At 41.9% G+C, this 23,189-nt stretch overlaps 1 protein-coding gene across 3 annotated transcripts in view; it reads right to left on the bottom strand.

Annotated features, from left to right (window-relative positions):
- UBXN6 (UBX domain protein 6) overlaps window positions 1-23,189 on the bottom strand; it is a 237,788-nt gene that overhangs the window by 37,449 nt on the left and 177,150 nt on the right. The window contains exons 10-11 of one of the 3 annotated variants that reach the window (XM_056572262.1): window positions 4,363-4,508; window positions 2,872-3,267 (exon numbers count right to left, since the gene is read on the bottom strand). In XM_056572262.1, coding sequence (XP_056428237.1) covers window positions 3,139-3,267; window positions 4,363-4,508 — 275 coding nt within the window. In that variant the 3' untranslated portion in view covers window positions 2,872-3,138. Of the gene's footprint in view, window positions 1-2,871; window positions 3,268-4,362; window positions 4,509-23,189 lie in introns of those variants that run through there. The other 2 variants (XM_056572270.1, XM_056572279.1) reach the window with 2 other exon arrangements.

The raw sequence follows: 23,189 nt of genomic DNA, 5'->3' as shown, positions 1-23,189 counted from the left end.
GAGGAGGCTATGCAAGTGGATCGGTCTCGCCTGACCCAGGAAGAGAGGACTCGCCGTAGGGATAAAAATGTATGTCTGTACTGCGCCAGTACCGAACATTTCTTGGTGGATTTCCCTATTCGTCCTCCACGTCTGGGAAACGCACGCACGCACCCAGCTCACGTGGGTGTGGCGTCTCTTGGTACAAAGTCTGCTTCTCCACGTCTCACTGTGCCCGTGCGGATTTCTCCTTCTGCCAACTCCTCCTTCTCAGCCGTGGCCTGCTTGGACTCTGGTGCTTCTGGAAATTTTATTCTGGCCTCTTTGGTGAATAGCTTCTGAATCCCGGAGACCCGTCACGTCAAGCCGCTCTACATTTCTTTGGTCAACGGAGTTAAGTTGGACTGCACTGTGCGTTACCGCACAGAGCCCTTGCTTATGAGCATTGGACTGCATCACGAGAAAATTGAATTTTTCATCCTGCCCAACTGCACCTCTGAAGTCCTCCTCGGTCTGCCATGGCTCCAGCATCATTCTCCCACCCTTGACTGGACCACCAGGGAGATCAAGAATTGGGGTTCTGCTTGCCGCAAGAAATGCCTCACGTCTGCTCCCAGTCCCGTCTGTCGGGCCTCAATGTCTCCTCCTGTGCCTGGTCTCCCCAATGCCTATCAGGACTGTGCCGTGCCTCCTCATAGCCCCCGTCCTGGTGACACTCTGACCCGTGACAAGCTTCACCCTCTGCCCCCCCTCCCCATTCCCACTTCTTCCGGATTACCGGCCGCTGATGTAGCTACCCAGGACTGTTTTTTGTTCCGGAAGGAAACTCAAGAAACGCCCCCTATGTTCTCTTCTCAGTTAAAGGGACAAGGAGACAAAGAGAGGGGGAGACCCAAGGGGGGGGGGGGGGTACTGTTACGCCGAGCGCTCCGGGTCCCTGCTCTTCCTAGGAGAGCTCGCGGCGTTCTCCTCTCTGCAGCGCCCCGGTCAGACCTGCTGACCAGGAGCGCTGCACTGACATTCGCGATGGGGATGCGATTCGCACAGCGGGACGCGCCCGCTCGCGAATCGCATCCCAAGCCACTTTACCCGTCCCGGTCCCCGGCTGTCATGTTCTGGCGCGCGCAGCTCCGCTCTCTAGGGCGCGCGCGCGCCAGCTCTCTAAGATTTAAAGGGCCAGTGCACCGTGATTGGTGCCTGCCCAATCAATATAATTAGCTTCCACCTGCTCCCTGTGTATATTACCTCACTTCCCCTGCACTTCCTTGCCGGATCTTGTTGCCTTGTGCCAAAGAAAGCGTTTAGTGTTGTCCAAAGCCTGTGTTCCAGATCTCCTGCTATCCTCATTGACTACGAACCTTGCCGCCTGCCCCGACCTTCTGCTACGTCTGACCTCGCCTCTGTCTAGTCCTTCTGTCCCACGCCTTCTCAGCAGTCAGCGAGGTTGAGCCGTTGCCGGTGGATACGACCTGGTTGCTACCGCCGCAGCAAGACCATCCCGCTTTGCGGCGGGCTCTGGTGAAAACCAGTAGCAACCCTAGAACCAGTCCACCGACACTGTCCACGCCAATCCCTCGCTGACACAGAGGATCCACATCCAGCTAGCCGAATCATAACATTCACATCTGTTTTAGACAATTTGTTTCCATCAATCATTGTGTACCATTTGGTAAGGTAAAAATCCTTGAGGTGTGGTTAATATTTTTAATATTTCTTTTGCATAAAATGGTTGGTGGGGATTGACTCTTTTAACCACTTATACCTCTGTTTTTCTGGTTGTGAGCTGCACACACAATTTTCCTGTTTCAGATTTGTAAATTACTTCTATTTAAAAATCTTAATACTTCCAGTACATTTTAGGGGCTATATACTAAAGAGGAAATGCTTATTTTTTTTTATTTCTCTGATGTCATGACCACAGTGCTCTCTGCTGACCTCTGCTGTCCATTTTAGGAACTTTCCAGAGCAGGAGAAAATCTCCATAGCAAACATATGCTGCTCTGGACAGTTCCTAAAATGGACAGCAGAGGTCAGCAGAGAGCACTGTGGTCATGACATCAAAGAAATCTAAAAAGAAAAACATTTTCTCTGTAGTATATAGCCCCTAAAAAGAACTGGAAGGATTAAGATTTTTTTTTAATAAAAGTAATTTACAAATCTGTTTAACTTTCTGGCACCAGTTGATAAAAAAAAAAAAAAAAAAAAGGTTTTCCACGATAGGCTAAGAAGGACTTCTTCTTAGCTGAAAGGGGGAAAACTACAAATACCAGCAGGTTTTAAAGGTCTGCAGCAGGCATGGCATGCTGGGACTTTCAGTTCTCCAATACGAGGGAACAGGAAATCAATATGTTATGTAGTGTAGTGTACAGAATAAATATTGTATTTTGAATAGGGTCTAGGTGTGACACACAGCACTACTGAGAAATTTGTATAAACTGAACTGCTGCTACAGGTGTCACACTGAGACCTTAAAGGGGTATTCCGGTGGTAAATATATATTTTTTTTAATGAACTAGTGCCAGAAAGTTAAACAGATTTGTAAATTACTTCTATTAAAAAATCTTTACTCTTCCAGCAGCTATATGATACAGAGGAAATTCTTTTCTTTTTTAATTTCTTTTTTTGTCTTGTCCACAGTGCTCTCTGCTGACACCTGATGCCCGTATCAGGAACTGTCCAGAGCAGGAGAAAATCCCCATAGCAAACCTCACCTGCTCTGGACAGTTCCTGACACAGACAGAGGTGTCAGCAGAGAGCACTGTGGACAAGACAAAAAAAAGAAATTCAAAAAGAAAAGAATTTCCTTTGTAGCATACAGCTGCTAATAAGTACTGAAGGTATTAAGATTTTTAAATAGAGGTAATTTACAAATCTGTTTAACTTTCTGGCACCAGTTCATTTAAAAAAAAAAGTTTTCCACCGGAGTACCCCTTTAAGTAACTGTGTGGGCAGCTCAGAAGGCAAATGGACACTTGGGAAGCCAGGGCCCAAGGAGAAGCAAACTGTGCTGACAAAGCATCCATAGAACATATGTCAGGGGACCAATGTATATACACATAACATTTCTGTATGTTACTGAAATGTCTCATACCAACTGGTGTACACAAAATTATATTTCCTTACGCTCCAGATAATTATGGAAAACAATCTACACAGATCTCATGTAAGCAAAATTGCACTGGATATCAAGTCTTCTTTCAGCACACTCTCTGTTTTATATCCACCAGTAGCCTCCATGTCAGCCAAGATTGCTTCATCCCAGTGAAATGTTAAAAATGCTGAAGGAACCTGCAAATATTATTATTCATAAGTACATGTAACATATAACTCAATCAACATGTTCATCCTTGTTACTGAACTGTAGTAATAGCAATAAATTAATAGCAGAAACTGCATCTACATTTCAAGTATTAAAATCATGTCCATGAAGTCTTCACACTGGTGGTGAAGACTTTAAGACTATTATTGATGTGATTTTAATACTTTTATGGATAAATATTTTTCCATGTAAAGTTCCTGCAAATAATTAAAGGAGATAAATAACATGCCCCCTCCATGTAGCTCTATGGGAGAGGCGGAGATGCAGCGTTTGCACATCCCTGCCTCTCTCAAAGAGCTGAATGGAGGGGGCGTGTCTGTTGACCTCTTAGTGAGGTCGACGACACAAGCACTAGCCACACAGAGAAGTAATGTACCGCTGCAGATCTCCTTTAAACGCCCCTAAACATTTTTTTTTCAAAAAAAATAAAACAACATTCTCATTTTCACATAAATGCACAATAATAGGGGAAATGAGAAAATAAATAACACTAAATTAAATAAGGGATCCAAAGAATAGAGGATAAGATGTCTGATCGTATGGGGTCCCAGCGGCGTGACCTCCCTCTGCGATCTCCCAGCACCCCAGTAATCTGCTGCACAGAGCGAACTCCGCTTCGTGCTGGATTACAATATAGACATTAATGGTGTGGAGGTGTAACAACCGATGCCTAGCACAGCCGGTGTTCTGAACATAAATGTTTAGAACTTCGGGTGCTGAGCTGGAGTTCGCAGGGGTCCCAGTGGCCTGACCCCCCCCCCCCCCCCCCCCCCCGATCAGGCATCTAATCCTCTATCCTTTAGACAGTAATAAAATAAGGGGAACCAATAGAAGTTTCAGACATAAGCTGTAAAAAGTATTACCACATCTTCTTATTAGATGTGTATTTCCATCTGGCATCGGTATCAGACATTTGCATGAGTAGCTGTACTTGTGCAAATGTCCTCAAAACCCATAGGCCATTTATAATAAAAATTATTAAAATTAAAAAAAGACCTTCCCTATGTTCAAAAGTTGTTGTTAATGAAAGCAGAACTAAGTTTTGCTACACATCTGTTACTCACCAAACCACATTGACTAAAGGTAGCTTGCTCATCCTCCAACTTTTGGCCACAAGGTGCAATGAGTTTAAATGGAAGCCAGTCATTCTGCAGATGTTGGCGAATAAAATCAACCAAAACAGACAACCGTTCTTGGGCATAGAATAGGCCTGAAATTGCAGAAAACATTGGTGCAAAGGCTGAATACTAGTAAGCTGAAACTGGTTGCTGCCTGTGTACCTTCTGCACTTCTCTGCTAAGAACACGGGGACAGTATTTTGTTCAGTATATCCATGTAAAAAAGCTGTACATAGGTTGTACAATATTACATAAACATAACACCACAACACTTGTCTAAAGGTTGGGGCGATGCAATACCGGGCACATTTATGAACAATTGTGACCCTGTTTTTGCTTTGAAAATCAGCCTTGTTTTTATAATCCTGTTCAACCCCCTAATGCTGCTTGGTTTTTTCTATTGCGTTTAATTCTCCAAGTATGCAAAATGTCTAGATACTGGACTAGAAAATATTTAAAGAGTATATAAAGGGGTAGAAGCATCTTGGCACTGTGCCCCTTTTGTTTCTGTTTGTCTCTCTGTAAAGAGCTGAAAGTGCTATATATGGATTAAAAATGCCCTTATCTCTTTAAAGTTTTTATTGCTTGGGGTCTAATAATAATAATAATTTTATTTATATAGCGCCAACAGATTCCGCAGCGCTTTACAATAATGGGGTACAAATTAAGACAAGTATCAGACATAACAATATTACACACTAGTCTAAGTGTTCATACCCACGCTGATCATTTTCAGCGCACTTCTATCCCCAGCTCATTGCAGGAGATGGTCTCCATAGACTTACTATGTCCAAAGAAGACTCAACCCTTCACTAGTCGCCAAATAAAACGTATCTTTTATTTTTTATATTGCTGTATTAAAATGGGCTAGTGAGTGGGTCAATGTAAAGGGATGAAAATAGGCTCTGCATATAGGTTGTGCATTGTAAGACAGTGACAGGATTGGTGGTCACGGATTGCTATATAAGGACCTATCATATGTAACTACCAGGTTTTAGGAAGAACATTTCTTATCAAGGGAAGGTGTGTAAGATATGGGTAATCCAGGACAGCGTGATATCCCTATCAGACTATAGCTACTAAAGAACCTTAGGTGAGGTCTGTTTTTGAGCCTGGATTTTTATGGAATGACAGGAATGCTGGTTGTGATGCCTGTCATTCCCTTCTTGGCCAAAGTTTTCAGTGTGGTCAAAATCACCACAGGGCTTTAAAACAAGATGTAACTCAGTCTACTGGCTGAGGCTGTGAGGAACTTGAATCTCTGAGGGGAGTTAGAATCCTTAGGTTTGCAGCCTCAAAGGTGACATTTGAGTGACTAGATAGGGAAGATTATAGTATAGTTAGCGCTTGGACTAGCAGGATTTAATTTGTATTTTGTAACTGAATGTAAATGCATTATTTTTGTTATGCTAGAAAATAAAAACAAGAAAAGCCCTGTTTAAACTGTACTACAGTGTTTTTAACTGCTGTTTTGAAGTTTTTTAAATATTAAATGCATACATATTGAATATTAAATGCATGCAGTTAATGGTTATCAGAAAGGACTCCGAGTTATGAAGCTTGGGCCACTCTAGTTGGAAAAATCAAGAAATTTGAGGTTTTGAATGGGAAAAGATCTATGAAAAAGACAGCCCGGACAACAACATTGTGGGAGAAGTGGTAATAGCTAAAAAGGAAATGGTCGGGGAGGTAAGGTTTTTTAATATAAGAGGGTGGGGCTGGGGGATTGGGGTGGTTTTTACATGCTGTAACTACATTGTAATTTTGAATTGTGCTAAAGAGCTATATTTATGTAAAAATCTATTTAAAAAAATGCATAGAGTTAAAAAGGTGATTCACATTAAGTAAGTAATTTGCTTGGGTATTACAGTGATCCCTCAACTTACAATGGCCTCAACATTCAATATTTTCAACATAAAATTGTCTTTTCTGGACCACTGTAACTTGAAACCAGACTCAACATACAATGCTACAGACAGTCCAGATCTGCAAAATGTTCAATGGCTGGAAGAACCGACCAATCGGAATGGGCATTCACTGGTAAAACCCCTGTATTCTTAAAGTGCATGCACTGACTGGCTGTCTGGTAGCACCCCCTACAGTACAGGGAGGTACTACATGTTCTGCACTACTCTTTACCAATATCAGGGATAGCTGCTTCAGGTGGGGGAAGCTCAATTTTACATTTTTTTTGGGACACTGTGTGTACTGTACAGGACCCTGAAGAAGCTCCTGTCCTCTACATAGACAGTGAGTTACAGGTTCCAGCAGCTCTTTCTTATCATAGATTTGCTTTATCTGTATTTAGTTATCTACCTTTTTTTATTTATTTTTTTATCCTCACTTTTTCTTATTTTTGCATTACATTGAACCTATAAAATCCCTTTCCCCTATGTAGGCTCCAGCACAAAAGATATAGAAATGGAGGTTTATCAAAAATAGACTAAATATGAACACCTACAGTATGTGCACAAGGCAAAACCTCCAAACAATAAACAATTCGAAAAGATTAAAATATTAATTCTTTATTAATATGAAAAGCAACATTAAAGGGGTATTCCAGGCCAAAACTTATTTTTATATATCAACTGGCTCCGAAAAGTTAAACAGATTTGTAAATTACTTCTATTAAAAAACTCTTAATCCTTCCAATAGTTATTAGCTTCTGAATTTGATTTGTTCTTTTCTGTCTAACTGCTCTCTGATGACTCACGTCCCAGGAGCTGTGCAGTTCCTATGGGGATATTCTCCCATCATGCACAGCTCCCGGGACGTGACATCATTATTGAGCAGTTAGACAGAAAACTTCAGAAGCTAATAACTATGTAACTATGTAACTATTGGAAGGATTAAGATTTTTTAATAGAAGTAATTTACAAATTTGTTTAACTTTCCGGAGCCAGTTGATTTATATAAAAAAAGGTTTTGCCTGGAATACCCCTTTAAAAAAGTACATATAAGGAATCACACAAAGGGACAATGTAATGGAAAAAACAGGATACTGGGGTGAAGGTCCTGATCACATAGTGAACTGTATGTCTGAGTAAAATGTAATGCTACAAGAATAGATCACCACTGTGCATGTATGGTGTACACATAAATAGTAACAGGTAAATACCAGCAAAGGGTTAAATGTATAAAGTGCCACAGTGTACACATGAATAGTAAGAGGCAAATACCAGCAAAGGGTTAAATGTATAAAGTGTCACAGTGTACACATGAATAGTAAGAGGCAAATACCAGCAAAGGGTTAAATGTATGAAGTGCCACAGTGCAAACAGCATATCCTTTCAAGGCAAAAAAAAGCTCCCATGGTTAAACATATACAGAGGACTGAGGATAGAGAGACAGAATAGAGCACATTAATACAAGTAAGAGAAAGCACTTTGTGAGAGAGATGTAGCAGCAGACACATACAGTGAAAACAGGACTCACCCCAGCTCCACACCACCGACGCGTTTCGCCGGGATAGGCTTTATCCAGGAGTTTTGCATTACATTGTGGGGGCTTCAGAACCAATTACCAGGTTTCCATAGAGTTATCGTCTTAACATACAATGGTTTTAATTAGGGATGTCCCGATACCATTTTTTTAAAGACCAAGTACAAGTACCGATACTTTAATTCTAGTACTCACCGATACCAATTACGAGTACTTTTCTTTTTTTTAAGGGAATCTGACACCAGGGTGGCCCGGTTTCTGGCACTGTTTACCAAACTGATATGTGAGTTCCTTGTTGTGTGCAAAGGAGGCAGGCTGCTGTAGTATGAGCAAAGATTTCTCTCTTCTCCATAAGGCAGAAAAGGAAATTTGCACTGGCTGCGAGACCGATCTCTCTGGAGTGATTCTACTGATGTTCACATGGTGAACAGCGGTAGAAATTGGGTCACCTACACTATCTACCTTTAAATTCAAGTTAGTGTAGTTGACTCTGCTGTAAGATTGCCTTTAACAGTAGGTAGTATCCCCTTGTAGGTAGTATAGATAGTTGCAGATAGAGATGAATGACACAGCTTGGATGTGGCTGAAGCATGAGGAGACCATACAGTGGCAGAATGACACAGCACGGAGGTGTTGGCAGCATGAGGAGACCATATAGTGGCTGAATGACACAGCCTGGAGGTGGCAGCGGCATGAGGAGACCATATAGTGGCTGGATGACACAGCCTGGACTTGTTAGCAGCATATAGTGGCTAAATAACACAGCCTGGAGTTGGTGGCAGCATGAAGACACCATAGGGCCTCACCATCCCTAAGATTAAAAGATTAATTTTCAAATTAAAATTGAAAATTTATGGTAGATAGTGCTGCCATAAAAATTTTTAGGTAATGTCCCAGCAGCATGAGAAGACCATATAGTGGCTGAATGACACAGCCTGGAGGGGGCTGAAGCATGAGGAGACCATATAGTGGTTGAATGTCACAGCGTGGAGGTGGCTGAAGCATGAGGAGACCATATAGTGGCTGAATGGCACAGCCTGTAGGTGGCTGAAGCATGAGGAGACCATATAGTGGCTGAATGGCACCGCCTGGAGGTTGCAGAAGCATGAGGAGACCATATAGTGGCTGAATGGCACAGCCTGGAGTTGGCGGAAGCATGAGAAGACCATATAGTGGCTGAATGACACAGCTTGGAGGGGGCTGAAGCATGAGGAGACCATATAGTGGCTGAATGACACAGTGTGGCAGTGGTGGCAGCATGAGGAGACCATATAGTGGCTTAATGGCACAGCCTGGATTTGGTGGCAGAATATAGTGGCTGCATGACACAGCCTGGAGTTGGCGGCAGCATGAGACGACCATATAGTGGCTGGATAAAACAGCCTGAACTTGTTGGCAGCATATAGTGGCTGAATGACAAAGCCTGGAGTTGGTGGCAGCATATAGTGGCTGAATGACACAGCCTGGAGTTAGCGACAACATGAGGAGATCATAGGGCCTCACATCCCTAAGATTAACAGATGAATATTCAAATTTAAATTGAAGATTTATGGTAGCTAGTGCTATCATAAAAATATTTAGGCAATGTACCAGCAGCATGAGGAGACCATAGGGCCTCACCATTCCTAAGATTAAGAGATGAATTTCAAATTTAAATTGAAGATTTATGGTTGCTAGTGCTACCATAAAAATTTTAAGGTAATGTCCCAGCAGCATGAGGAGACCATATAATAGCTGAATGGCAAAGCCTGCATTTGGAGGTAGCATGAGGAGACCATTTAGTGGCTGAATGACACAGCCTGGAGGTGGCTGAAGCATGAGGAGACCATATAGTGGCTGAATGGCATAGCCTGGAGTTGGCGGAAGCATGAGGAGACCATATAGTGGCTGAATGGCACAGCCTGGAGTTGGCGGAAGCATGAGGAGACCATATAGTGGCTGAATGACACAGCCTGGAGGTGGCTGAAGCATGAGGAGGCCATATAGTGGCTGAATGACACAGCCTGGAGTTGGTGGCAGCATATAGTGGCTGAATGACACAGCCTGGAGTTGGTGGCAGCATGAGGAGACCATAGGGCCTCACCAACCCGAAGATTAAAAGATAGAGATAGTCCGTGAATGAGTTCCTCTTAAAAAGGCGCTGGTACCCAGGGATGGAAGAAAAGTTCTTTTATTTGCAACGCGTTTCGATCCCGAACCGGGATCTTCGTCAGGCATACAATACAATAAAATACGGTTACATTTATAGTGTCAGAAAATTGATGACCACTTCCGGGGAACCGGAAAATGACGTGTCATTGCTACGTGTCATTCTGATAAAAATGACACTGGTGAAGTATTTGTGCAGTCAAATCCATAAAAATATATAAAAATACCAATTGGAGATATAAATGATAAAATAGTGAAAATATTACAATAACTCTAATAAAATGTACAAGAACTTAAAAGAATGAATGAAAAAACAGTACCTAAGTATGACCATTAGGTGGCAATGTTGTAGTACGTAAATGTACAAGGGAACCAATACCTAAAAACCACCACTGGGTGGCGGTGTTGTAGAGGGGGAAATAACCATTTTGTGGTGTAGTTGCTCAAAAGCTACCACTAGATGGCAATGTAGCCCTGATGTTATAAAATGATGAATGTCATAGCAACCACCCGGAGAAGCGTGTGTGGGAAGACAACTACTCGGTAAGTGGAAACAGAAAGTTCTTTTTTGTCATCACCTTTTACTCTCAAAGATGGTTATAATAATTTATTTGTTTATTTATTTGTTGAGTCTTCTGTAGAAATTTGTTTGTTTATTGTTTTTGATTGGTTAGAGGATGACCTCCGATAGTTCATTAAGGCCATCAGGAATCAAAGTTCCCATTCTGTAAATCCAGTATACTTCTTTTCTTTTCAGTTGTTCAAACCTGTTGGAAGCATTGTGTGGTATTATTTCCAGGGGGGTAATTCTGATGGGATTAATTATATCTGGATGAAATAGAGCACAATGTTTGGAAACCCCATGTAGCATAAATTTATTTTTGATGTTGTGTCGGTGTTTATTTAGTCTATTATGAAGCGGTTGTGTGGTTCTCCCGACATATTGAAGTGAGCATGTACATTCTATAACATATATCACATAGTCAGACTGACATGTGAGGTGGTTTTTTATAGTAAATCTTTCTCCCGTTTTTTTTGAGATGATGTGGGTGAGACCATGTGTAATTTCTCCGCAACATCTACAATTTTTTCTGTAACATTTGTAACTCCCCAATTTTAAAGCATGGTTTACACCTTTTTCGTCGGTTTGGAGACGGTGTTGGCGTAGCTGACTTGGGGCTAATAAACTCTTCAAATTCGGAGCTCTCCGGAAGGTCAGCTGTGGGTTAGCAGGTAAATGTTGTTGAAGATATTTGTCTTGTTGCAAGATGTGCCAATGTGACCTTAAAATGTTTTTTATAGACGGTATATTTTTGTTAAACGTTGTGGTAAAATTCATAGAGAATTTGTTGTTCGTTTTTTCAGCATTAGTTTTTGGTTTTGGTGCAAGGCAACTTTTTTGATCCAGGTTTCTGGCTTTCTCAAATGCGGTTTGGATGATATGTTCCGGGTATTTTTTTGATCTAAAACGTTTGTTTAAAATGCGGGATTGGGTTAAAAAATCACTGTCTCTTGTGCAGTTTTTTCATATTCTCAGAAATTGGCTAAAAGGGATGTTATGGATCCATTTTTTATAATGTCCGCTATGGAAGTCCAAATAGCTATTCACATCGACAGATTTAAAATAGGTAGATGTAAAAATGTTATTAAAATCGTCATGTGAAATACATAGATCTAAAAATGTAATCCTAGTAAAATCTGATTCCATTGTAAAAGAGATACCCCAATCATTACTGTTTAGTGTTTCCAAAAGAAGAGATTCTGATCCAGCTTGTCCGTCCCATATAAAAAACAGGTCATCAATAAAACGGCGATAAAATCTGATATGCGGTGATAAAATGGGGTTCTCCCAGATAAATGAATTTTCAAAATCACCCATAAATAAATTTGCGAATGAAGGTGCCACTTTCGCGCCCATCGCTGTGCCGGTTTCCTGGTGATAAATGTTTCCGTGGTATAAAAAATAATTGTTCTGTAAAATGAAGCTCAGGCTGTTAATTAAAAATTCTCTGTGTGCAGTGGATAGAGTGGCGTCGTGTTCAAGGTATTTTTTAACGCATTGGATCCCTTTATCATGGTTGATGTTACTATAAAGTGCTTGTACGTCACAGGTAATGAATTTCCAACCTGGTCTCCATTTGATATCTAAAAGAAGTTCGATCAAATGTGATGAGTCACGGAGATAACTCTGTAAATTGAGGACATGTTCCTGCAAATACAAATCTATATAGTGGGCTAAATTACTCGTCGCTGATGCTGTACAGGAGACGATGGGACGGCCTGGGTTTTTTTTTGTGTCTTTATGGATTTTGGGTAAGAAGTAAAAATAAGGTTTATTTCCATTTTTTATTGTAATATAGTTACGTTCATTTTTTGTCAAAATGCCTTGTTTGTAGGCATCATTGATCAGATTATGAAGATCTGTTTCCATTTTTTTAAAAGGATCATTTCTGATAGTACTGTAGTATAGTGTATTAGATAAAATATTATTTGCTTCTTCCTCATAGAAATCCAGATCCATAATTACCAGGCCCCCACCCTTGTCAGCAGGTCGTAGTACAATATTTTTATTGTTCTGGAGAGCCTTTAGTGCTTGTTGTTCGTTTTTAGTAATGTTATGTTTCTTTTTTGATTGTTGAAGTATTTTGTCCTTAAAATCAGATAAAACCAAGTCTGAGAATACTTCAATGTGAGAACCCTGTTTGTAGAAGGGATAAAAGGTGGAAGGTGGTTTAACGGGTTGGTGTCTTGTTATTGCGGCTGGTGATATTTCTCCCTGGGCGTCCATTTCACCTGGTGGTGGATCCTGCTCCAGGGTGATGGTATTCCTCGGGGTATCTTGATATTTGGAATTTTGTATAGTGAAAAATCTTTGTAAGGTTAATTTCCTTATAAATTTATTAAAATCCAAAAATAGCTGGAAATGATTTACAGTACTGGTCGGACAGAATGATAATCTGTTACAAAAGGGATTATCATTCTGTCCGACCAGTACTGTAAATCATTTCCAGCTATTTTTGGATTTTAATAAATTTATAAGGAAATTAACCTTACAAAGATTTTTCACTATACAAAATTCCAAATATCAAGATACCCCGAGGAATACCATCACCCTGGAGCAGGATCCACCACCAGGTGAAATGGACGCCCAGGGAGAAATATCACCAGCCGCAATAACAAGACACCAACCCGTTAAACCACCTTCCACCTTTTATCCCTTCTACAAACAGGGTTCTCACATTGAAGTATTCTCAGACTTGGTTTTATCTGATTTTAAGGACAAAATACTTCAACAATCAAAAAAGAAACATAACATTACTAAAAACGAACAACAAGCACTAAAGGCTCTCCAGAACAATAAAAATATTGTACTACGACCTGCTGACAAGGGTGGGGGCCTGGTAATTATGGATCTGGATTTCTATGAGGAAGAAGCAAATAATATTTTATCTAATACACTATACTACAGTACTATCAGAAATGATCCTTTTAAAAAAATGGAAACAGATCTTCATAATCTGATCAATGATGCCTACAAACAAGGCATTTTGACAAAAAATGAACGTAACTATATTACAATAAAAAATGGAAATAAACCTTATTTTTACTTCTTACCCAAAATCCATAAAGACACAAAAAAAAACCCAGGCCGTCCCATCGTCTCCTGTACAGCATCAGCGACGAGTAATTTAGCCCACTATATAGATTTGAATTTGCAGGAACATGTCCTCAATTTACAGAGTTATCTCCGTGACTCATCACATTTGATCGAACTTCTTTTAGATATCAAATGGAGACCAGGTTGGAAATTCATTACCTGTGACGTACAAGCACTTTACAGTAACATCAACCATGATAAAGGGATCCAATGCGTTAAAAAATACCTTGAACACGACGCCACTCTATCCACTGCACACAGAGAATTTTTAATTAACAGCCTGAGCTTCATTTTACAGAACAATTATTTTTTATACAACGGAAACATTTATCACCAGGAAACCGGCACAGCGATGGGCGCGAAAGTGGCACCTTCATTCGCAAATTTATTTATGGGTGATTTTGAAAATTCATTTATCTGGGAGAACCCCATTTTATCACCGCATATCAGATTTTATCGCCGTTTTATTGATGACCTGTTTTTTATATGGGACGGACAAGCTGGATCAGAATCTCTTCTTTTGGAAACACTAAACAGTAATGATTGGGGTATCTCTTTTACAATGGAATCAGATTTTACTAGGATTACATTTTTAGATCTATGTATTTCACATGACGATTTTAATAACATTTTTACATCTACCTATTTTAAATCTGTCGATGTGAATAGCTATTTGGACTTCCATAGCGGACATTATAAAAAATGGATCCATAACATCCCTTTTAGCCAATTTCGGAGAATAAGAAAAAACTGCACAAGAGACAGTGATTTTTTAACCCAATCCCGCATTTTAAACAAACGTTTTAGATCAAAAAAATACCCGGAACATATCATCCAAACCGCATTTGAGAAAGCCAGAAACCTGGATCAAAAAAGTTGCCTTGCACCAAAACCAAAAACTAATGCTGAAAAAACGGACAACAAATTCTCTATGAATTTTACCACAACGTTTAACAAAAATATACCGTCTATAAAAAACATTTTAAGGTCACATTGGCACATCTTGCAACAAGACAAATATCTTCAACAACATTTACCTGCTAACCCACAGCTGACCTTCCGGAGAGCTCCGAATTTGAAGAGTTTATTAGCCCCAAGTCAGCTACGCCAACACCGTCTCCAAACCGACGAAAAAGGTGTAAACCATGCTTTAAAATTGGGGAGTTACAAATGTTACAGAAAAAATTGTAGATGTTGCGGAGAAATTACACATGGTCTCACCCACATCATCTCAAAAAAAACGGGAGAAAGATTTACTATAAAAAACCACCTCACATGTCAGTCTGACTATGTGATATATGTTATAGAATGTACATGCTCACTTCAATATGTCGGGAGAACCACACAACCGCTTCATAATAGACTAAATAAACACCGACACAACATCAAAAATAAATTTATGCTACATGGGGTTTCCAAACATTGTGCTCTATTTCATCCAGATATAATTAATCCCATCAGAATTACCCCCCTGGAAATAATACCACACAATGCTTCCAACAGGTTTGAACAACTGAAAAGAAAAGAAGTATACTGGATTTACAGAATGGGAACTTTGATTCCGGATGGCCTTAATGAACTATCGGAGGTCATCCTCTAACCAATCAAAAACAATAAACAAACAAATTTCTACAGAAGACTCAACAAATAAATAAACAAATAAATTATTATAACCATCTTTGAGAGTAAAAGGTGATGACAAAAAAGAACTTTCTGTTTCCACTTACCGAGTAGTTGTCTTCCCACACACGCTTCTCCGGGTGGTTGCTATGACATTCATCATTTTATAACATCAGGGCTACATTGCCATCTAGTGGTAGCTTTTGAGCAACTACACCACAAAATGGTTATTTCCCCCTCTACAACACCACCACCCAGTGGTGGTTTTTAGGTATTGGTTCCCTTGTACATTTACGTACTACAACATTGCCACCTAATGGTCATACTTAGGTACTGTTTTTTCATTCATTCTTTTAAGTTCTTGTACATTTTATTAGAGTTATTGTAATATTTTCACAATTTTATCATTTATATCTCCAATTGGTAATTTTATATATTTTTATGGATTTGACTGCACAAATACTTCACCAGTGTCATTTTTATCAGAATGACACGTAGCAATGACACGTCATTTTCCGGTTCCCCGGAAGTGGTCATCAATTTTCTGACACTATAAATGTAACCGTATTTTATTGTATTGTATGCCTGACGAAGATCCCGGTTCGGGATCGAAACGCGTTGCAAATAAAAGAACTTTTCTTCCATCCCTGGGTACCAGCGCCTTTTTAAGAGGAACTCATTCACGGACTATCTCTATTGCTATTCACCGGATTGACGAGCGTCTCACCGGGCTTGGTCCTCGTGGCAGCGGTTTCCCGTTCACCTTCCACACATTGATGCTACTGTAGGTGTTGTGCTCTGAGCGCAACACCTAGGGGTAAGAACCCATCTTTATGTCTACTCCTCTCATTGCTTAAACGGTCCTCACTAGGGGCGCACCTCTTGTTTTTTTTTTTTGTTTGCATAAGATTAAAAGATGGATTTTCAAATTTAAATTGAAGATTTATGGTAGCTAGTGCGATCATAAAAAAATTTAGGTAATGTCCCAGCAGCATGAGGAGACCATATAGTGGCTGAATGGCACAGTGTGGAGGTGTTAGCAGCATGAAGAGACCATATAGTGGCTGGATGACACAGCCTGGACTTGTTGGAGCATAAAGTGGCTGAATGACACAGCCTGGAGTTGGTGGCAGCATGAGGAGACCATATAGTGTCTGAATGATACAGCCTGGAGTTGGTGGCAGCATATAGTGGCTTAATGACACAGCCTGGAGCTGGCAGCAGCATGAGGACACCATAGGGGCTCACCATGCCCAAGATTAAAAGATGAATTTTCAAACTGAAATTGAAGATTGATGGTAGCTAGTGCTACCAAAAATTTTTTTAAGTAATGTCCCAGAAGCATGAGGAAACTATATAGTGGCTGAATGGCACAGCCTGGAGTTGGCGGAAGCATGAGGAGACCATATAGTGGCTGAATGACACAGCCTGGAGGTGGTGGCAGCATGAGGAGACCACATAGTGGCTGAATGACACAGCCTGGAGGTGGCTGAAGCATGAGTAGACCATATAGTGGCTGAATAGCACAGCCTGGAGTTGGTGGAAGCATGAGGAGACCATATAGTGGTTGAATGGCACAGCCTGGAGTTTGTGGCAGCATAAGGAGAACATATGGTAGCTGAATTACACAGCCTAGAGGTGGCTGAAGCATGAGGATAACATATGGTGGCAGAATTAGACCGCCTGGAGGTGGCGGCAGCAGCAGCAGGAGTCCTGAAAGTGACCCGGTGACAGAGTGGTGTGGTGGGTGGCAATACCAGTACCCGTTGAAGAAGGTGGGTGAAAAAAAGGTCTGATGCGGAGGAATGTTTGTAACTGGGGATCAGCGCCTTAAATATGTTTTGCACTATTCATATTTGTGAAGTGTTGATGTGGCACCATGGTCAATCTACTCTGATGCATCAAGCATTGGTGGGTGGAAATTCTGGCTAATCCATGCCTGATTCATCTTCACAAAAGGTAAGTCTCTCCACATTTTTTGTGGACAGACGAGTTCTCCTTGGGGTTACTATGGCCCCCGCCGCACTAAACACCCGCTCACTACTGGCAGGGCAGGACAGCTTTTCTAGGGCAAACTCTGCTAGTTGCAGCCACAAATCAAGTTTGGCTGCCCAGAAGTCCAGCGGATCTTCAAGGTGTGTTGGCATGTCAAGGTATGCCACCACCTACTGGTTCAGGTCCTGTTCCAGGTCTACCAGCTGATGATGAGTTGCTTCACTATGCAGGTGAAGAAAGGTACTCATCAGCGACTGTAAACTCAGGCAGCCATGACAGTGGAAAGTGAGCTCAGAGTGCCCCCTGAATCAGACCTGCGAGAGGATGGACAATGGTGCCGATAGGCATCGGCCAACTGACTACGTAGGAAGTCTCTGTAGTAAGTCAGTTTGTCCTCCCTCTCAGTGGGTGTAAAAAAAGACCCCCATTTTGTGCCGGTAGCGAGGGTCCAATAAGGTGGAGAGACAGAAGTCATCCCGCTGCCGAATAGTGACAATTCGGTGCTCAATATGCAAGCAAGGGAGCATGCATAGTGCCATTTGTTCAAGTGACTCCGAGGGACTCCCTGCCTCCATCTCCACTGCATACTGCCACGGTGTGTCTGGGTCCTCTGTCTCGCCTTCCTCATAACCCTCTAGCTCCTCTGGCTGCTCCTGCTCCTCCTGTCAGATGACTAGAAAAACTGCCCTTTTCTCAAAACCTAAACTGTGCTCCACTGTGCCCCTTCCCCTCCTCCAGTTCAGCCCCCACAGGGCTCATGTGGCCGTGAAATGTAGGCGCCACATGTCCAGTGCCCTGACCAGCCATCATTTCCAACACGTGTTGTAGGAAATGAAGCTGTGGAATGATGTTGTTTATCCCATAATCCTGGCGAATTACTAATAATGTGGCTTCCTTAAAGGGCCTGAGCAAACGGCAGGTGTCACGTATGAACTGCCACTGGTTGACATTGAAGTTACACAGAAGAGTCCCCCTATCCGCTTAGATCATCAAGAAATCGGTGATTGTATAGTCGGTCCAACATATGGAGGGTGGAATTCCAACGTGTGGCAACGTCGCTAATCAGACTATGTTGGGGAAGATGCTCTGACGCTGCAGCTCAAGGAGGGTGTGCTTTGCGGTGTACGAGTGGCTGAAGTGCATACACTTTAGGAACCGCTTGACAACCAGATTGAACATGTGTGCCATGCAGGGCGCATGACTCAGCCTTCCATGTCGCAGACAAGATGTTCTTCCAGTTGTCAGTCATCATGGTTCTCATTTCCAGTTTTTGTGGAGTAAGCCATGCTCCAATTTCATTACAAATTACTTTTAGCAGTTCCTCCCCTGTGTGACTCCGTTCGCCAAGGCAAACCATGTGCAGCACAGGGTGAAACTGCAGTGCACTGCACACATGGTATGCTGAAGGGGCACTGAGACTTGTCCATGCAGTGGAGGCTGGGGAAACTGTGGAGGATGAGGAGGCAGAGTTGCTTAGTGTCACAGGACCAACGGCCTGAGAGCGTGGAGGAAGAAGCTATGTGACCTGTCCAAGTTGCTGTTGTGGCTCTACAGGAACCACATTCACCCAGTGTGCCGTAAAGGACATGTATTGTCCCTGACCATAGTCACAGCTCCAAACATTGGCACTGCTGTGCACTTTGGTACACACCAACAGGCTCAAGGACTGGCCCACCTTCTCTTCCACAAAATTGTGCAGGGCTGGTACTACAAAGAAATTACAGCTTAGGATTCTCCACCTTGGCTCGGCACAAGCCATCAGTTCTCTGAAAGGTGCAGAGGCAACCACTTGAAAAGGGAGGGACTGCAGCACTAGCAACTCGGACAGGAGCAGATTCAGCTTCTGCACCATTGGATAAGTGGGCACATACTGTTGTCTCTTGGACATGGCTTCGCCGATGGATTGCTGGCCGAATAACTGACTCAAAGTAGGAGGAGCAGGAGCATCTGGAGCGACAGAAGGAGGGTATGACACACAGCTCCCTTTGCTGAGGTGGTGAAGCCTTGGCTGGCTGAAAAAGGGATCGGCGTGCCACTGGGTGATGCAGCAGGCTGGACCACCACATTTGAGCCACGGTTGTCCCAGGCTGCTTTATGGTGGCGCAGCATATGTTGATGCAGGGCCGTGGTGCCAACATTGGGACCCTAGCCACGCTTCACCTTCTGCTGACACATCTTGCATGTGGGTATGTTAACCTCCACCGCAAGCTTGATGAAAAACTGTCACACCGCTGAGTAGCTGATTTTCCCACCAACAGTCCACACTATTTGACTGCTACTGCTTTTGTCTCCAGGAACCCCTGTTCCACTACCTCCTGCGAAAGTAGGCTGCCGCAAAGCAGGTGGTCTCCCCCGGGCATTTTTGGCTCCAGAATTTCCACTTCTGCCACCATGCTGACTGCCAAACATGCTACCACCTTGCTGGCTCAGCTGATGCCTCACAAGCAACCTGCAACTCTCTTCGGCTTAACAATCATTATCAACAAGTGTCTGCACGTCACTGATTTCCTCCACAGGTTCCTCAACAGTGTCTGCTTCAGGACCCTGAACCCTGGCAACACCACTACTTGGCCGCCTAGCGGAGGAAGCAGCGGATGTCTCCTTCACATCTTGGCTGGGCAGTAGCTGCTGATTATCCTCTATTAGATCGTCCTCACTTAATAGTGGAGCTGAACCCACAGCATAAGATACTTCTGTGGGGGAGGGAACAGCATAGGACAGAGGCAATGGGAGGACAGGGACTGCTCCCTGGCCATGCCAACTGAAGGTTATGTCTGAGGAACCCACCAACTGTTGACTGGGGGTATCAGATGTCACTTGTGATGAAGTGGATGACCGTGTTAACCAATTGATGATGGCAGATGGGTTGCTGGTCGAGACACGACCGCTAGCTGATACCGGGAGATCAGGCCTCTCGCTGCGACTCCTGCTGCCACTCTCCTCTTGTCTGCTGCGACCTCTGCTTGATTAATTTAGGCCTCTGCCACTCCTCTTTGCACGTCCTGGCACTTCTCTGCCTGACATACTTAGTGCATATATGAGGGGAGTACAATATGCTTCAATACACTTGAAACAGTATTTGTCTAGAACAGCAGCAGGTGTGTACTTTTGGCTATCCTTTCACAGTATCTAGGCCCTTTAGACGTTAAGAGGAACAAAATAGTACACCACTTAGATGTACGTATGTGTTATGCACTTATGAGGGCAGAAAAATGCGCTACAGTACACATAAAAAAGTATTTGTGTAGAACAGCAGCCAGTGTGTACTTTTGCCTGGCCTTTCACACTATCTAGGCCTTTGAGAGTTTAACAGGAACAAAATAGTACACCACTTAAATGTACAAATGTGGTATGCACTTATGAGGGCAGAAAAATGCGTTACAGCACGCTTAAATAAGTATTTGTGTACAACACTAAATTGTGAGTACTTTTATATATATATATATATATATATATATATATATATATATATATATTGCAGCGCAATTGGCCCATTATTTGCAGTGACCCAACCTAACACCTCTGGGGTAACATTTAGGCGATCCTGAAATCTACAAAGCCTAGTGGCCCCTAATAAGCTAAAAAAAAAAATAGTACCAATGAGACTAAAATCCTCCTTAAGATTGCCGGTAGGCTGTTATCCCTGTAATAGGATACAATGTTTATGTTGTTCCATGATTGGCACTCCAAATCTTACTTTTGAGTCATTTCAAACTAATCGAACATTTTCTATTGAACATAGAGTGAGTTGTGACACCTAATTTGCTGTATATTTATTATACTGCAGTTGTCGGCTACAGTACGTTGGTCGCACAATTCAAACCGTGCGATCACGTATGTGCAAGCATAGATCCAATATCAAAAATAGTTTTTTTATTACACAGTATTTCTCGCCATTTCTCTACAATACATAACAATAACATTAATGATTTACATGTTATCATTTTAGAAACCATTCCTGAAACAAGTTCGAATCGCTATCAAAAATTTACTAACCGCAAATCTTACTGGATCTTTAAACTTGCAACCCTGACCCCTCAGGGACTTAATGAATCAATAGAAAATGTTTGATAATTGTTTATATTTTTGTATGTCATTTATTTTATATATACAGATTTTTTTTATTCTCATTTTTTCTTTTTTCTGTTTTGATTTTTGTATGATGGAATGGACATATATATATATATTTATTATTTTTTTAATTTTTTTATTGCTCTTATATATATTTGGATATTAGTAATAATTATTCATTTATTTATCTATCTTTTTATAAGAATATTTATATACATATATAGGATTGTTTTTTGTGAACCGCATATTGTGATTGGTGCGCGAGTTCGGTATATGCGGACCGTCCACGGCCATTCACAATATGGGTGTTGCAAAGACATAGGTGATTTTGTTTCCCCGGTGTTTTGTACTGTCACTGAAATGGTTAATTCTTACCTATATAAACCTGCTGTGTATCCCTCCTGTCATGCCTGAGGACGCTGCGCATGCAAAGCAAAACACATTGCATTCTGGTCAATAGATCCTCTTTTATCCATTCACCTGTCTGGTTGAGCAGCGCTGCTGAGCAGAGTTCTTCTGAAGCCAACTATCTATTGCCGTACACTTTCCGGACGGCAGCAGACGACCTACCTTACATGCGATTACCATTGTTGTGTATGTGGCTACACAACTACCCAGGGTGAGCAGCTAATTTACATCCTAATCTCACCCTTCGGGTTTAAACAATATTACTCTATGGAGCGCTTATCTCTTTATCTCTGTGAGTACGTTTGGCTGGCTTTTCACAGTATCTAGGCCCTTGAGACTTTAACAGGAACAAAATAGTACACCACTTAGATGTACGTATGTGGTATGCACTTATGAGGGCAGAAAAATGTGCTACAGTATGCTTAAATAAATATTTGTGTACAACACCAGCAGTACACAACAGTGCTGCAGCACACAGTCGTTGTGGACTAAACCCAAAATTGCACTCTCTCTCTCAGTCTCACTCCCTTCCCTATCAGTGTTTCCAGGGAGGATTTGTGATTGAGCTGAATCGCTGCTGTTCTTCTGTGCAACACACAGCTCTCTGCCCTTCTCTGTAATACTGACTAAAGATCCCCAAAATAATATTTAAAACTTAACCTTTATTTCAAGGGTAAAAAGTTGAAAAAATTAGCTCAGTGGCCACTAGATGGCAGTGGTGCTTTAAAATGACATCTACAGTGTACTTTTTGCGTTCCTGTAATCAATTTCTTTTGAGTCTGTTACACTGAATGGACTGCTGGGTATGTATTATACCGTCTACAGACTAGTATAACTAGCAGACCATTTGTTGTGGGACAAAGACACAGAGTTGCGCTAAAAACTTATTTCTCCCTCCTCTCCTAACGTTTCTCCAGCTGAGCCAGCTTTTTCAAAGTTATGAGGCAACACACAGCTCTCGAGAGAACGAGGCATCTGACTGAGGATGGTCGCATGGCAGCAGGTGTCCCTAATACCATGCAAATGCCTGGTATTGGCCCCAATACCGACACTAGTATCGGTATTGGGACTTCCCTAGCTTCAACATACAATGGTATTCCTGGAACTGATTAATACTGTAACTTAAGGGACCACTGTATTGTCTTCACATGATGCTTTTCATCAATGAAATGCTAAGGCTTTGTTCACGCCTTCATTGAATGCTTCCACTGGACCTCTTAGAAAACTTCCTCCAAAGTGTGGAAATCTAAAAAAAAAACATTAAAGGGGTTCTCCGGTGCTTACACATCTTTTCCCCTATCCAAAGGATAGGGGATAAGATGCCTGATTGCGGGAGTCCTGCCGCTGGGGACCCCCATGATCTTGCATGTGGCACCCCATTTGTAATCAGTCCCTGGAGCATGTTCGCTCCGGGTCTGATTACCGGCGACCA

The sequence above is a fragment of the Hyla sarda genome, chromosome 1 (genome assembly GCF_029499605.1).
Source record: "Hyla sarda isolate aHylSar1 chromosome 1, aHylSar1.hap1, whole genome shotgun sequence".
Classification (NCBI taxonomy): Eukaryota; Metazoa; Chordata; class Amphibia; order Anura; family Hylidae; genus Hyla; species Hyla sarda.
The sequence above is the reverse complement of the archived record's forward strand: the minus strand, read 5'-3'. Positions and strand labels throughout refer to the sequence as shown.